This window comes from Dipodomys ordii, unplaced genomic scaffold (assembly GCF_000151885.1).
Source record: "Dipodomys ordii isolate 6190 unplaced genomic scaffold, Dord_2.0 Scaffold127, whole genome shotgun sequence".
Taxonomy (NCBI): Eukaryota; Metazoa; Chordata; class Mammalia; order Rodentia; family Heteromyidae; genus Dipodomys; species Dipodomys ordii.
The window spans coordinates 546674-562999 of NW_012267343.1; the positions used below are offsets into that span (position 1 = coordinate 546674).

At 44.1% G+C, this 16326-nt stretch overlaps 1 protein-coding gene across 1 annotated transcript in view; it reads left to right on the forward strand.

Moving 5' to 3' along the window:
- The window catches only part of Ttll11 (tubulin tyrosine ligase-like family member 11), a 224790-nt gene that overhangs the window by 28920 nt on the left and 179544 nt on the right, over window positions 1-16326 (forward strand). The window contains exon 3 of the mRNA XM_013030101.1: window positions 11042-11138. Coding sequence (XP_012885555.1) covers window positions 11042-11138 — 97 coding nt within the window. The remainder of the gene's footprint in view (window positions 1-11041; window positions 11139-16326) is intronic.

A 16326-nucleotide genomic window follows, 5' to 3' on the forward strand; every position in this document is an offset into this window, starting at 1 on the left:
ATTATGATGTGGCAGAGTCGGAGCCATTTAGCCGGGTGATTTTGCTGTTTGTGTCACCCTTCTGAATTGGAGAATGGAGAAAGAACATGGGGGCTAAATGGGGAATCTAATCTTTCCAGAGCTATTTGCTAAAGAAACTGGAATTTTAATTAAAACTGCAAGCCAAGAGGTAAATCACTTTAAAAGTTGGTGAAGTTTTTCTCTTTTTCTTGTCTAACATAATTACTACTAATAAAATTCTTTATGGGTGGGAAAATAGACACCAGAGTAAGTATCCGAGGGAGATGGCTGTAGCCCACTCAAGCTATGAAAGGCCTCCCTTCTTGACTGCCTGGGTTTCTCCCCACAGTTAAATCGTTTGGTAGCAACGTTGATCTCATTAACAGGCTTGCAAGCAGAAGTGGAAGCAAGGTGGATGGCAGTCAGACAGCAATTCCTAGGAGCCAATGATAATGGATGGACTTAATAAAAACCTCCCAACATGCTTTGGTGATAAACTCAGAGTCACAAATGGCACATTTGCTCAGAGTATCACACTGTATCTGCAGTGAGGAAGGGGTGAACAGGAAAAGGAAGCTTCATACATCACAAGAATCGCTACTTTCCAGCAAAAGGTTGTTAATTACTTCTTCTCTTGCTATATTTATTGGCTCTATTAGAGGATGAGTAATTATTGTGTTCTCAGGAAACCCACTGGAGCCAGACGGTGCTTTTATTAAATTGGAAGGCTCCTCAGAGCACTTGTTAGGCCTGTGGGAATCTCTCCTTCAGAGTCCTAACAACCAGAAACCTGGCACAGGTGAGAGAAGGAAAGCCAGCCCATGGGCCTGTGAGAAGGGCCTCTGTGAAGCATGCCACTCAGTACAGCAGTCTCTACCCATAGAGCCCAGAAGCTCTTACCCTTCGAAACCTTCCCTACCTAGCCTCCCATGAAACCCTTTCTCTAGGCCCATTGGCCACACCCACCCTCTCCCTTCTGCCAGTCTCAGTCAGCATCTCCATGATCTTCTGTCCCCAGTCTCTACCTCCTACCTCCCATTAACTCCTACCACCCACCCTTCCTTCCTTCCTTCCTTCCTTCCTTCCTTCCTTCCTTCCTTCCCTCCTTCCTTCCCTCCTTTCTTTCCTTCTTTCTTTCTGTCTTCTCTCTCTTATCTTCTTTTCTTTGTGCTGTAGTACTAAGGCTTGAACTTAGGGCCTCAAGATCAACTCAACTTTTTTAAAACTTAAGGCTGGTGCTCTACCACCTAAGCCACACCTCCACTTCCAGCTTTTTTGGTCATTAATTTGGATTTGTCTGCCTGGGCTGGTTTTGAACTACAAATCTTCAGATCTTATTCTCCTGACCACCCTCCTTTTTTTGAAATGTCTGTCATATTGCTGCTGGAGTGCTTCCTGTAGCTTTGCTCCACCTGCAGAATTGAGTTCAAACTCCTCAGCCTGTCATGATTGGTGAGGGCCATGAGGAGCCCTCCAGTGCTGTCTCCCCAGTGCCCCAGGCTTTCCCAAACTTCCTGCCCTTTCACAGTGCTCCTTTTCCTGAGGGAAGTCTCCTGCACACCCAGCTCAAGGGACCTCCACTGATCAAGTTTTCTTCACCTTGCTCTTGCCCTTTGCCTTGAAGCTGTGTCCCACATCTGTTCTGCCCCCAGCCAGGCTCCTGAATCCCTGGAGGAAAGAGCCATGTTTGTTTCACTGTAGGTTTTCCCCAGCCTCTCCTTTCTTTGTCATCAGGCATGGCTGGGGACTCTTCCTCTCTGCCTTTCTTACCAAGGGACTTCATTAGTGGAGAGCAAGCGGGAAGGCTTGCTTTCCATCGTTTCTAATTGAACTGACAGAGTGCCTACTAAGTGGTGCCTGGCTGGAATATAGAGCCTTTCGCCTGCGTGGTGGTTTTCCATCCCCATGACGTGGCCTGTCAGGGAAGCTTGGCTGCTCATCTTTCTCAGATGATGAAAGCGAGGCCTTTCCCGGTTGGCAGGGCTGAGATCTGAATCCAGGTCCTTGAACTTGGGGCAATGCATACCTGCAAGTGTGGGCTCCCCAGAGGTAGTTGCCTACTCATTAAGACATACGTGGCTTCCATGCCCAGAATGCTCTGTGTGCATCTTTAGTCTTAGGCTAGTCTTGAAAACAAAGATACTTCCACTCCAAACCCCCAGTTCTTCAGGTATTGGACTTGGGAAAGATTTCTTTGTTGTTGTTGTTATTGTTTAACTGGGATTTGAATTCAGGGCCTAGCCTCTGTCCCTTAAAATTTTTCAAGGGTAGTGTCTACTTGAGCCACACATTCACTTCAGGCTTTTGTTGTTGTTGACTAATCAAAGCTAACAGTCTTACTGACTTTCCAAAGCTGACTTTGAACCATGACCCTCAGGTCTCAACCTCCTGAGTAGCTAGGATTATAGGCATGAGCCACAGGCACCTTGCTGGGAAAGGACTTGGTTTTGGTTTTATATCTGAGCAGTTGATTTGTATGAAGTGAAGAGTGATGAGAAAAGGATGGAAAAGAAGGAAATCAGCCTTGTTTGACACCCTAAGCAGCTGAGTCTGTGTATGGTGTGGTGCTGAGTGGTTCACGCACGTTGTTTATCCTCACAGTGAATCAGGCTTAGAGTTGCTCCCTACTTCCCCACAAACACATTATGATCAGTGTCTTCAAACTGGTCTCTCCATGTGGGTGAGGTTTTCCTCCAGTAGCACCAATTCCCATAGGCAGGAATCCACTTGTGATACTTCCCTTCCCTTCCCCCCAACCTTGTGGCTGTCTCTTCTCTGCCGCATGGGAGAGCCAAGGTGTGAGCCCCAGAGAAGCAAGGTGATCCAGCCTCCCTCCTTCAGGCTGGAATGGGCCTCCTCCATCGATCAGTCAAATCTTTAGCAGTCAGTGCTGTGTTCAGGATCTGATAGTGCTATAGTTTAGATTGAGAACGGTGTGCAAAGTTCTGTGGTATATATATAGACTTGGACCCAGCCCATGGCACTATTGGGAAGTGGTGGAAGAGAGTTGAGTTCATTAGGGAAGTGCCCGCCATGGGGTTATTGGAACTCTGGTCCCTCCTCGTCCTCTCTTGGCTTCCTTGCCATGAAATAAACAACTCTGCCATGCCATGTCACCTTACTGCAGCCCAAAAGCAACATGGCCAACAAACCATGGGTTGAAACCTCCCAAACTGTGAGCCAAAAAATGATTTTCTCTTTATAAGTTAATACTTTTAGTTATTTATTAAATAGAAAGCTGACTGACAGATTTCCACCAGTGTTTACTTAGTCTTTCTTCCTCACTTGAAGCACAGTGTTAAATCTATAATCCATCCTCCAAGGGGAGCTGCTTAGTCTTTCCTTGTCTTTATTGTCCACCTCTGGGCATTTGTGTGCTATAGTCTTCTCTGATGATTTTTATTCTTACTGTTTTTCTCTCCTTTGGTCTTGATGTCTGTATTAGTGAGAAGTTTTCTAACAGTGACAAAATACATGTGAAAACAGCAGAAGGGAGCAAACATGTGGCTCATGGTTTCCGAAGTATCAGTCTATGGTGCACCAGCCTCCTTGCTTCTAGTGTAGCAGCCATCATGGTGAGAGGACATGGCAGCCAGGAGAGCTGGGGACAGAACATACCCTTCCAGGAAATACCTTCCTTCCACTAGACCCTGATCCTAGCATCTACCATCAAGTTAGAAATCCATCAAAGAACATTTCGTTGGGGACCAGGCCTTTGACGCATGAGCCTTTGGAGCACATTTATATAAATAACAACAGGGTTTCTGTTATCAGTGGCCATAGCCACTCTCTAGAAGGGCCCTGCAGGGACAGATGTGTGAATTGGATGTGGTTCAATGAAGAGGTAAAAAATGTGTGCTACAAAAGAAACTTGTTATAGGTTTTAGAGAGATTAGAGGTGCCATGGGGGGCAAAAGGAAGTCTAGAGGCCACTCTACACTGTGGGTGGGGAGAGGGAGAAGAGGAGGGAGATCGAACACTCTCTGGGACTGTGCTCTTCACGTGATCTATGGCCACTATCCTGTAGGCTTTCCCTTAGGGGTTGTAGAATGGCTACTTAAACTGGATAAGAAGGGGAAATTTCTGTAAGCAGTGCTGGTGTTGGATGTTAGTTATATGACCAGCAGCTGATGGAATGTGTTGCTTGGGTCAGTAGAATAAGCAACAAGACAGTGGTATCATGAATAACCAACCCCATGGGGAGTTTTAGATAGGCCAAAGGAAACTGGGTATTGACTGGGTTCCAACTAATCTATGACAGGCATAAAAATAATGCAAAGGCAGAAATTATGTTAAATAAATTTATAACATCTTCCTTGAAATGTCACAACTGCCTGCTGTATATGTTCACTTATTTTCATAGGTGAATTCATCTATCCATTTGTCAATCCATGTAGCCTAGTAGAATTGAAAGAGTGCAAACTTTGAAGAAAGACCAACATGACTTCAAATTCTGGGTTTGCCACTAATTAGCAATGGGGTTGTATTTCTTTTGTAAAATGGAGGCATATATTTAAATACCTGACACACAATTAAGTGCATCATAAAGAATAATCATTACATACATTATAGAAATATATGTTTTAGGGCCTGGGAAGGTGGTTCAGTGGTAGAGCGCTTGTCTTGCATGCATGAGGCCCTGGGTTCGATTCCTCAACACCATATAAGCAGAAAATGCCAGAAGTGGTACTATGGGTCAGGTGGTAGAGTGCTAGCCTTGAGCTGAAGAGCTGAGTGACAGTGCCCACGCCCAGAGTTCAGGCCCTACAACCGACAAAAAAAAGAAAGAAAAAAAGAAAGATATGTTTTAAATCCCTTCATCCTCAAAGTGCTTTGTTTCTCTGTGATCTTGTTTATAAACCTGAAATGGTACATTTGTCATCCATTTCTGTGTAACAAATGGGCCCAAACACTTGGCACTTTAAAATAGCATTTATGACCACACATAGGAATGAACCACTGCTCATCCTGTAATCTCAGCTACTTGAAAAGTGGAGATTGTGGTTTAAGGTTAGCCCAGAACACTGCCCCCCCCAAAAAAAATCAGTGAGACTCCCAAATCTCAATGAAAAAGTTGGGTGAGGTAACAAATACTGTCATCTCAGCTACTTGGGAAGTGTAAAAATAGTATTGTGAGACCCTATCCCCAAACTATCTAAAGAAACAAATGATGGTAACATGGCTCAATTGGTAAATCATCTGTCTAGCAAGCATGAGGCCCTGAGTTCTAAACCCCTAGTACTACCAAAAAACCAAACAAGTTTATTATCAAATGTGATTTCTGAGAGTAAAGATTCTCTCATGAGGCAGCCAAGCTGTTGGCCAGGACTGCTGTGGCCAGAGCAGAGATTCTGAGAGCTTGATGGGGGCTGAAGGATTCACTGCCACACTCATTCTTATGGCTGTGGACCTGAGGCTTCCATTGCTGACATAGGTGCCTCTTCCTAAGTATTCCCAAGGTGGATTATGGAGAGAAAAAGTAAGAAGGGAGTGAGAAGAAAGGAAGAGAGGTGATTTTGAGATCGGGAGACAGAGACAGGGCAAGATTGACCAAGAGAAGGGAGACCGGGTGGGATGATAAATTGGGGAGAGAGGTTGAGAGAGGAAAGGAGAGGAAGGAAATGGAGAGAGAGAGAGAGAGAGAGAGAGAGAGAGAGAGAGAGAGAGAGAGGGAGAGGGAGAGAGAGGTAGGAGGGAGACTGAGAGAGAGGGAGAGAAATTAAGCCTATGCCAGCATGGTAGAGGACACACAAGTGCAGGCACCAGAAAGGCAGGATCATTGGAGGCTTAGAGGCTGCTGACCACAGATGTGTAGGTGAAGAAGGAGGTGGGAAGAAAAATAAAATGTCTCCAGTTCATTGTGTCTGGAGGAGAAAGCAGTTGCATGAACGTAAAGGCTGACAAAGTAGAGGCTGAACTTGAGATTCAACAGAGCATCAATAGACAGGAATCGATTATAAACTTCTGCTCCAGGGCATTCTAGGAGGGTCTTGCATACAGGTGCATCACAGTAGCCTTGCAGGAGAGCTTTCCTAATGCTGCTTCACAATTGGCTGGCATGTGTTGTTAACTGGAGCTTATTCATTGAGCTGATTTCTTTGGACACCAAACATAATAACCTGTCCTATACAAGAACAATGTAAACTGATCATAAAACACTTCCTGTGCATTGCCAGAGTCCACTCAGCAGCCCCAGCTGGACAGTTTTTGTTGTGATTTCTTTACTCAGTTAAAGATGAGCAGGGGAAGCACAGAGGGGCAGAGGCATCATTTCAAGGTCTCAGGGTGGGATGCAGTGGGTTGGAGCTTGATCCAGGATCTCCTGGGCTCAACCACGATGTGCTGGATGCTTCTACTTCCTCCTGTTCCTCTTGGATACTTCAGGCCACGCATCGTAAAGCACCAGTTTGGATCCTCTTCCCTGTCAATGCGTTGTTACACATACACTTGTCCATATCAAAGCATATAACTCTACTTTTATCCCATGACTTGAAAGATTTCTTGTTCATGAAGAAGTTTTCTGAAGAAAATCATTCACAAAGTACAGAAATGTGAACTGGGCTTTCATCAGCGTTCACTGTGAAATTTCTTTTTGCCACATCCCCAGGGGGTGGGGTTTGAACTGGCTCTCTGGGCCATTCCAAGAGAGACCCTGTATCAGTTCCCGAGGGGCAGACAGGCTCAAAGGATCTTTAATGGCTCCAGTTCTTGCTTGAGCCTATTTTGCAAGTGTGCTTTCAATCTTTCTGGGAAACAGAAGAAAAGATTTTTGGACTGCTGTGTAACCCTGAGGGAGGAACTTCTTTTGTGTCAAAGATGGCAGTGTCCATGAGGGTGTTAGTTGCATTATTTCATGGGTAACCAATAGATACAGTTCAGAAAGTAGTGCGTAGAGGTGTGTTAGAGTCACGTTACTAGAATGAAGTGCCTGAGGCAATTCATTTATAAAGAGAAAAGGTTTAGCTTATGGTCTTGGAGGGCCCAGTCTGAGCCTGCATATCTCCATTGCTTTGGGCCTCTGGTGGGAACGCCAGATGGTGATAGTAGGCAACTGTTCTCGTGTCTGTGTCGGGAGCCAGGACACAGGGATCCCAAGTCCTCCTCTCAGAGGTTCTACCCCACCTCTTGTCTATCTACCCCCCCCCCCACCACACACACACCTGGCGGCCTTGGAATCAGGAGGACCTGGATTGGACCTCTATCCTGACTAGCTCTGGGGCCTTGGGGGAGTTCTTTACTCTTTGGAAGCTTTGGTGTGAATACAGGGTTTCTAGTGCTCCTTTTCTTATAAGACAGCGGTGAGAGTTAAATGAGATCATATACACAAAGCATCCAACAAACACATAACTACAAACCCCAGTGACAATGCTGAGCAGATTTTTACATGTAGGTTTTTGAGCTTGACTGAACTAATTTGTGTATGGATGTGATTTTCCTATCATCTACAAGAAGATAACTTTATTCATTTCTAATGTGATTGTCTTTGATTTTTTTCCCTCTTGCCAGTTGCTGGCTAGAACTGTGAAGACTATGTTGAGTTGAATATTATGCTGAGTGGTGAGAGTGGCTGTCTCGGTCTTATTCTTCATGATCTTGCAGGAAAAACTTTCATTTACCCTTGAATATGTATAATATTAGCTGTGTATGAAAACAGTTTTTTTTGCCAGTCCTATAGTTTGAACTCAGAGCCTGGGCACTATCCCTGAGCCTCTCTGTGCCCAAGGCTAGCACTTTACCACTTGAGCCATAGTGCCACTTCTGGCTTTTTCTGTAGTATTGAGAAATTGAACCCAGGGCTGCATGCATGCTTAGCAAGTACTCGACCACTAAGCCACATTCCCCTAGCCTGAAAACAGGTTTTAAAAAGAATTTTAGGCTGGGTGCTGGTAACTCATGTCTGTAATCCTAACTACTCAAGGAGGCTGAGATCTTAGGATTATATTTTGAAGCAAGGCTGGTTAGAAAGGTCTATGAGACTTATCTCCAATTAACCAGCAAAAAAAGCCAGAAGTAGAGGTGTGGCTTAAGTGGTAGAGCATCAGTCTTGGGCAAAAAAAAAGCTAAAGGACAGCACCCTCTGTTCAAGCCCTAGTACTCTTACAAAAAAAAAAGCCTTAAGAAGTTGTGTGCCCTTTTATTCCCAAGCCCCCAGCAGAGTGTCTGATACATAATCATGATTTAATGGATAAAATGTGGAAAAATGGTGGTTTCTCAAAACTGAATGAGCTGAAGGTACTTCTTCATTTTAATTTTTGGTCTTGGTGTTTGAACTCAGGGCTGGTGCTTGCTCTACTACTTGATTATACTCCAGCCCCTGCCAAAGGAGCTTCTGGGCAGAGGGTTCACTTAGTATTGTTTTTATTTTATTCTATTTGTTGGTCATGGGGCTTGAACTCTGGGCCTGGATGCTGGCCCTCAGCTCTTCAGCTCAAGGCAAGCACTCTACTACTTAAGCCATAGTGCTACTTACGGCTTTTTCTGCTTATATGGTGCTGAGGAATCGAACCCAGGCCCTCATGCATGCAAGGCAAGCACTCTACCACTCAGCTATCTTTCCAGCCCCTCTTGGTATTGTAAGGGTAGTAAGGAATAGAGGCTGGTGACAAGCTCGATAAAGTGTTGTCAGGGGGCCTACTGGCAAGGAGCAGGTCACAGAACCGCCACGGATCTCACTACACTTTGCTTGGAGACCTTTTGATTTATTCTATTTTCTCTTCCCTCCCTCCCTCTCCTTCCTTCCTTCCTTCCTTCCTTTCCTCTCTTTTTCTGTTGTCTGTCTGTGCTTTTGTGCTGTTTTTAACTCTGGGCTCTGTTCCTGAGGTTTTATGTTCAAGCCACAGCTCTACTTCCAGCGTTTCCAATAGTTAATTGGAGATAAGAGTCTCCCACGTTTTTCTGCCCAGGCTGGCTTTGAACTATAATCCTCAAAGCTCAGCCATTGGTGCCTGTTTATTCTATTTTCTATTGTATTTATTTGGGTACTGAGGTTTGAACTAGGGCTTGCTAGGCAAGTGCTCTACTAATTGAGCTATCCTCCCAAGATCAAGCCTTGTGTTTTTTCCCTGGGGCCTGTATGAAACTGAAATCCCTCTATCCTTCTTTCCCAGCTGGGATTGTGTGTGATGTGAGCTACCACTCTTGGCTTGTTTCAGATGAGGGTTCACTAACTTTCTGCCCAGGCTGTCCTTCACCCATGAACCTCCTGCCCTCTTCCTCCTAAGTAACTTGAATTACAGGCATGAGCCACTGAACCCAGCTGAGTGCATTTTAGAGACACCTATCTGTCTGGTTATCTTTCTCTCATCTATATTAGCACTTAACAGCTGGAAGAAAATAACATATGTTATATCTCTTTGTATTTCTGACTGCTGAATAAATAACTTATAGCCCACTGGGTGCACAGAAAACGAGTGAAATGCTATAAATTATAGATGAAATTGCGAATGCTGCTGGAGTGTAGCATATGCCTTGTTTTGGCACAGATTTGAAATGGTGTAGCTGATTTAAAGGGCTTGAGTCTGTTTGCCTTCATTTTAATTTGGAAACGATTGGATAGCATCGAGTCACAACCGGAATCTCGTTAGTCATACCATGTCCTCCTACCGGACCCTAGCCCCTCAACTTAAGAGCAGATAAAAATTCAGATTAACTGTTGTCTTAGAGTGGAAACTGAACAATGTTATTTAATGTGTTGGCGTTCTCTTCATTTGGACTCCTAACAAGCAAGTTCTAAATATGAGCTAGCATGTTCTCCCTTTCCCTTTTTAACAAGGTCAGCTGAGATGCAGATTTACACAACGTGTTCTGTAAATGCAGAACGTGTTAATAACTTTGAAGAGGCACCAGGATGGAGTGGAAAGAACAAACCTTTCTGTCTCACTGAAGATTTTTCTGACTGCAAATAATTGAAACCTTGCAGCTTGTGCCAAAGAGGATTTCAGCACACCCCAAAAAGATATTCTCGGGATACAAGCCTATTTTGTAGGACCCAAGGGCAGAAGCGGTAGCCAGCTTATGGGACTGCAAGCCCTGGGACAGAGGCCTCTCCATCTGTCTCCAGGCAACATGGCCTCACCTCCCCTTCTCTCTCTCTCTCTCTCTCTCTCTCTCTCAGCAGACTGGCTTCTCTTTGTACATAGCTGCTCCAGCTGCCCAGCTCTGGCTTTTTATATTTTTTATTGCTCCAGTTCAAGGGCCAGCTGAGGCTGCCTGGCATCTCAGATTTCCAAATTCCTGGAAGACAGAATCTAGTTATCTCATCTTGAGTCAGATGACCCCTCTTAACTTGTTCATGTATTAATGCAAAAAGTCTTTACTGTAGGGTTCCAGGAACTGTTTTAGGCACTGGGGGTATAGCCTGCCCTTGTGTGAGGGGGGGGGAGGTTCTGCTCATTCTTTCAGGGATGGGTAGAGAGTTTCAATTTGCAAAGAAAGGGAAAGAGGTAAGCGTTTATTTGGGTAGACTTGGATTCAAACCCTGATTCTTCCCCTTCCATAAACTTTATGCTACCTAAGGCATGTCAAACTATTTTCTATAGCCTCATATTTTTAATTAGCTAAAAGGGAATATTCCATTAGAATCTAGCTACGAGAACTGAAATGAAATTGTGCTTGTAAAGCCAGTGGCATGTGTATGTGACAACCCTGTCTGAATCTGTTTCTTCATCTACCTCACATGCTCATTATGAGAACCAAATCATGTCGTGTGCCAGGTGTTAGGAATTGTACATAGTGGACACCCACTATGGTCCCTATCCCTTTTGTAATTAATCACATATTTTTTGTCCATTATGGGACTTGAACTCAGGGCCTGAGCACTGTCCCTGAGTTCTTTTGCTCAAGACCAGCACTCTGCCACTTTGAGCCACAGCATCACTTCTACTTTTCTGGTGGTTAATTGAAGATAAGAGTCTCATGGACTTTCCTGCCCAGGTTGGCTTTGAATCGTGATCCTCAGATTTTAGCCTCCTCAATAGCTCAGATGATAAGCATGGGCTACCACTGCCTCGCTAATTAATCACATTGGTTTTCTGTTTTCTAGTTTCCATTTGGCCGACGCTTGCCTTGTGACATCTACTGGCATGGAGTTTCATTTCACGACAATGACATATTCTCTGGTCAAGTGAACAAGTTTCCAGGTATCTGCTGTTAATGTTGACATTTGAAAGTGTTTCTGGTGTTTCTACCATCTATAAAAAAACAACAAAACAAAACATGACAGTGTGGTTGAGCTCAAACTTGAAGACTCTTAATTGGGAATTGCTGCCTGTGTGTTCTGCTGCATTGCTGTTGTCATGGGAGGGAAGTTAGCACAGGGATAATCAGGACTTAAGCCTCCCAGGACTTCAAGAGTGCAGGCTAGCTTTTGCAGACATTGAGACAGGCTTTCTTGGTCTAATTCCACTGGTGGGAGAATATGATTTTTCACTTGTTAGGTTATAGATATAATATGGGGGGTCTAGTGATGAAACTATATGCTCCAAATGAACTGGAACATTCCTCCCATGGGAACTAAGATTCTAGGAACGTATCCTATAAAGGAAGTATCAGTTCCCCCCTCTTTAATGATCATAGTTGGAGATAACCATTTTCAAAACCAAATTCTCTAGTCTGCATTCTAAGTGCCCTGAGCTATAGGCAGCCTCAGCTAGTACATAATGACACAGGCACTCACCAGAAAATTGCCACTGCCAACACATCCGAACATCCCTCTCTCTACACCTCAGCCTTCACAAACAATTTTTTTTTAGTTCTATTTTTAAATCTGTCGCCTCCTCCTGCTGTGGTCACTATTTTTCATTGCTTTTATTCAGGCCTATGTGAAGTCAGAGGTTCGGGGTAGTGGGACAGTTAGGGAGAAGGAAATACTTGGTTAAGTTTCTCCACCCACAGGGTCTTATATTTAGTTATTTTACTGCACAGAATATGGTATAATGTATTTTTTTCTGTCAGTCGTGGGGCTTAAACTCTGGGCCTGAATACTGTCCCTCAGCTCTTCAGCTCAAGGCTAGCACTCTACCACTTGAGCCACAGCGCCACTTCTGGCTTTTTTTTTCTGTTTATGTGGTGCTGAGGAATTGAACCCAGGGCCTCATGCATGCGAGGCAAGCACTCTACCACTGAGCCACCTTCCCAGCCCTGGTATAATACATTTTTAAAGGGAACATCACCCTGAATCTCATCCCTCATCTGCCAAAATAACCATGTGCCTATCTTTTATATTTCCTCCCAACCTTAAATGTATTTATCTTTTTTATATGTCAGCATGTAGTTGGCTGAATAGAGATGGTTTTTCTTAGTATAATGTCATCTATATACAAAAGAGAGCATTAATTTCCTCACTTTTCTTTGGCATTCTATATTATATCTTTAAGAAGACCTCGCTCAGGAAACCCAGTACCTGCAGGTCATACACTGGCTAGTTTTACCATCTCTGCTCAGTGGTTTTCAATGTAAGCATGGAGATTTTCCAAGTTGCTGCCGTAGGCCACAGGTAGCTCATAATCATTTAGAAGATGCATAATCAAGAAACACAGCTTATCTTCCAGTCAGTATCAGCCATATCTCTTCAGTAGAGTATTTGTAACAATCTCAGGGTCTAGTCTCTGGACCTAGAGTGAAAAATCAGGTAGAAGGAGACAGGATCTATGTCTGCCTTGGTTTAGGTGCTGCATAGGAGTCAGTAGCTCTCATAATTGCTCCACAGTCCATCTTTCAAGTTCCCTCCAAGAACACATCTTACCACACTCACGAAAGCCTGGAGCTATGGCTTCCAACCAGGTATTACCAATCAGGAGTCATTTGAACTGTGTGCTTTGTGGTGGAATAACACAGCGAGCCGTATACCTTTATTGGTTTCCAAGGGAACAGAGATGGAAGTTACCCCAAGGTCAAAGTTGTTCTTAGACGAGGAGAAAGGTTTTTGTTAAGAGAATACCACTTTAATGCTATTTTCTCTGCCTTGCTGCTCTTGCTCAGAGAAAGGTTTCTTCCTGATGCCACTAAAAAGACTTCCTGAGATTTGGGAGGACACAATTTAGATGAGAACAACTCTTTGAATTGGAAACAGAGTTCCTCAAACATGAGGCTTCTTCCACATTTTCTCCATCTGCTTCCGAAGAAATCACTTAAATGGTGGAGAGTGGTGAGAAGCAGCTATGGCTCTACTCTAGGAAAACAAAGGAGAAATATAGAAAGCAGTACTCCCAGAGGAATAGGTTTATGAACGGTGATAAAGGAATCTTCATTCCAAAGAAACAAGTTGCCCCCTTCCCAAATTCCCCATGCCAGTGACTGGAACATGTAATTTTCCACTTTCCTAATAGTAATTGATCTGCTGTACAACAAGTAGGCCTTAGGTCCTCTTAACGAGCACACAGCACTGCACCCCCTCTACCCTATGATAGATAGCAGGCCTCAGCCCCAGGGTAGTTCCAGAACCTTCTGTTCTTTGATATGAGTTATATCCAAGTTTTTCTTGTGTCTCTCATCCCACAAGTATGAAAATACATTCTCCAGGAATGGTCTGTAACTTAGCATAATAAGTTCTGGTGAATGTATCAGATATGTATAGACACGTCATGTACAGGAAAACAAAAAACTTCTGGGTATACATACACATGTAATATATTTTATTTGTGTCACCACATTAGGTTTTATTTGGGTAATTTCTTTGCTCAAAACACATTATTGTATCTTAACTGAGCTAAGACTTACTATAAAAATATCTTAGCTGTGTCTTTGCTTTAAGATAATCCCAAACGATCGATTCTCAGCTTCTAAAGAATAGTTAATTATTGAATTCCGTGGTCTGAGATGTTTGGCAGTCCAGGGTAGATGAAGTAGAGCTTCAGTGAGGCATCTGTGGCTTTTGGCTAGCTGTCTGGGCTCTGGGGACACAGAAAGACAAGAAGAAAGGTGCGCAAGAGAATAAAGCACGATGTTAGTGTGATTCCAGAGGTAGCTTGGAGTAGCTAGGAGTCCTGAGTGAGCAAGGACACACAACCTGATCCAGCTTTGTGTGGGTGTCAGGCAGGGTAAGAGATCCTGAAGAAGATTGGCTTATGAGCTGAGCCTCCAGGAATGAATGCCCGCCCCCTCCAAGTGCCAATCAGGGAACAAAGGCACGAAATTCTTTGTGCGTGCTGCTCATGCAGTGAAGGACAAGTGACACAGGATGTCTCAAGTGGACCCGATGAATGGGGCAATGAAGTGACAAGCAGAGGCCTGACACATCACTGTCTAGACAGAAGGGTTTGAGAACCACTGAGACACTTACATGAGACAATAGCCCAGGTCAGCTTGTCTTTCAGAAAGATCATCCTGAGGGTCACATTGGCAGTAGCAGAAAGGCTGGGAGGAAATGGGTTTAGCTACGAGGTGGAACCCAGGCCGAAGATGAACTAATTAGTAACAGTGGGAACAAAGGAAGAGGAGGTGAATCCGAAAAAATGTTTGCTGTAGCATGTTTTATCAATGGTGATTACAGAGTACTCCAAATACATATAGCTCAGTCTGTTTTTGCTTTGACGGGGCTGTGTGGGAAAACCTGAGGACTGGTCTCCTGGTTGATTCCAATGCATTAAGACCCTCAGGCCTTGCATCTCCAGGGTAGCAGACAGAACTCAGACCTCAGGAAGCATGCCCATGGTGTCAGAAGCTCGGCCTGAGTTAGTTTCTCCATCCGGTAAGGGAACAGCTGCTGCAGAAACATCTAGAGACAGACCTTACTGAGAAACTTAGGAAGTCAGTCGGCCTCCACAGAGCCTGTTAGTAAGTGGCAAGACCCTGGACAGTGGGCTCACATTACAGGCAGGAGGAGTCTACCTTTTGGGTAGACTTAGAGGGAGCATAGATGAGGGTGAAAAGAGGAGGTTCAGTGACGAGAACAAAGCAAAACCTCAGCTCTGTGTGCTGCTCAGGCAGCCGTTCAGTCCCCAGGAGTAAAAGATAGATGACCAAAATGGAGGATGAAGCCATAGAGCCTCAGAAAAACACATGATTGGTACACAAAGTCAAGTTCAAGTTTTAGCAGAGAGGACCAGATAGTTAGATCTAGAGCCGAGAGAGGGGATACCTTGGGTGGGTTGGGTGCTGCGACTGCTAAGGGAAGAGGCCAGTCTTGACCAGCAGGAATGTGGCATAAGATGCCGCCACTTCTCCCATCCATGTCTGAGTGGCTAGAGGCAGGAATGACAGTAGCTTCTATGGCAAATCTTGTGAGTTGCCTGCGATTCTTTTCCTGGTAGCCCTGCAGGGAAACAGAGCTGGGCTGGAGGGGGGGAGGGCTGTTTTGGTGACTAGTGGATATCAGACATTCCTTCAAGCAGGGTTCTGACAGCCAGAGGGCAGTCAGTGTTAGGGATGGGCAGCGTTTGGCCTTTAGGACACAATTGAAGTTAGCTACTTTCAGTGGAGAACTTCCTAGAGACACAAAGGTAAACTTGGAAACCAGATCTGTTAGCAGTGGGGAACTAAGGATGCATGTTACAAAAGGAACCATTGGCTAGGCGCATGCGTTGTCATCCTAGCTACTCAGGAAGCTGCATATGGTGGTTTGAAACCAGCCTGGGCAGGGAAGTCCATAATACTCTTATCTCCAATTAACCACCAAAAGTCTGGAAGTAGAGCTGTGGCTCCAGTGCTAGAGTGGTTAAGTATTAACTTCTTGCTAGACAGGTGCTCTACTGCTGTGCCACAACTTCAGCCCTTATTGAGCTTTTTGATACACCAAGGGAAGGGAGAAGTTGTAATTCTAATCTTCCTTCTCAGATGTTCATTTGGTTCCTGAACATGAGGGTCAAGAGAAACATCATTATCTCTGACTGGGGCCATTTTAAACATGTGATGATTGGGGCATGCCAAGCTATGGGGAACTCTAATTTCTATTAGAGATAATTGTACCATGCTCATTTCTAATGACAGTCATGGACCACTTTAATCTCTTTCAGGATACAGGTTATTTTTAATATGAATTTTTAGCCTTAAATAAGCAGGCTAAATTTTATAGTTCTTTTTAACCTATTTCTTAAAATTTGCTAAGATAAACAATATTGTTTCCTTGCTTGCCAGAGTTACCAATGATGTTACAAAAATAATGTCCACCATTATTTCTTAAAGTATGTTTTAGATGAGACACTTCAGTTTCCTCTGGTCAAATTAATGAAAGCTGATCAATGTCAATATAAGTACTTAGAACTAAGAATTCCTATGAATTACATTCTCCCCACCCCAAACTATAAATTTTGCTTTGATAGCCTTTCCATTTCCTGTCCTTGATCCAAGAAGACAGATTTTATGCTGAAAGGTGTTTGTGTGTGTTTTTCT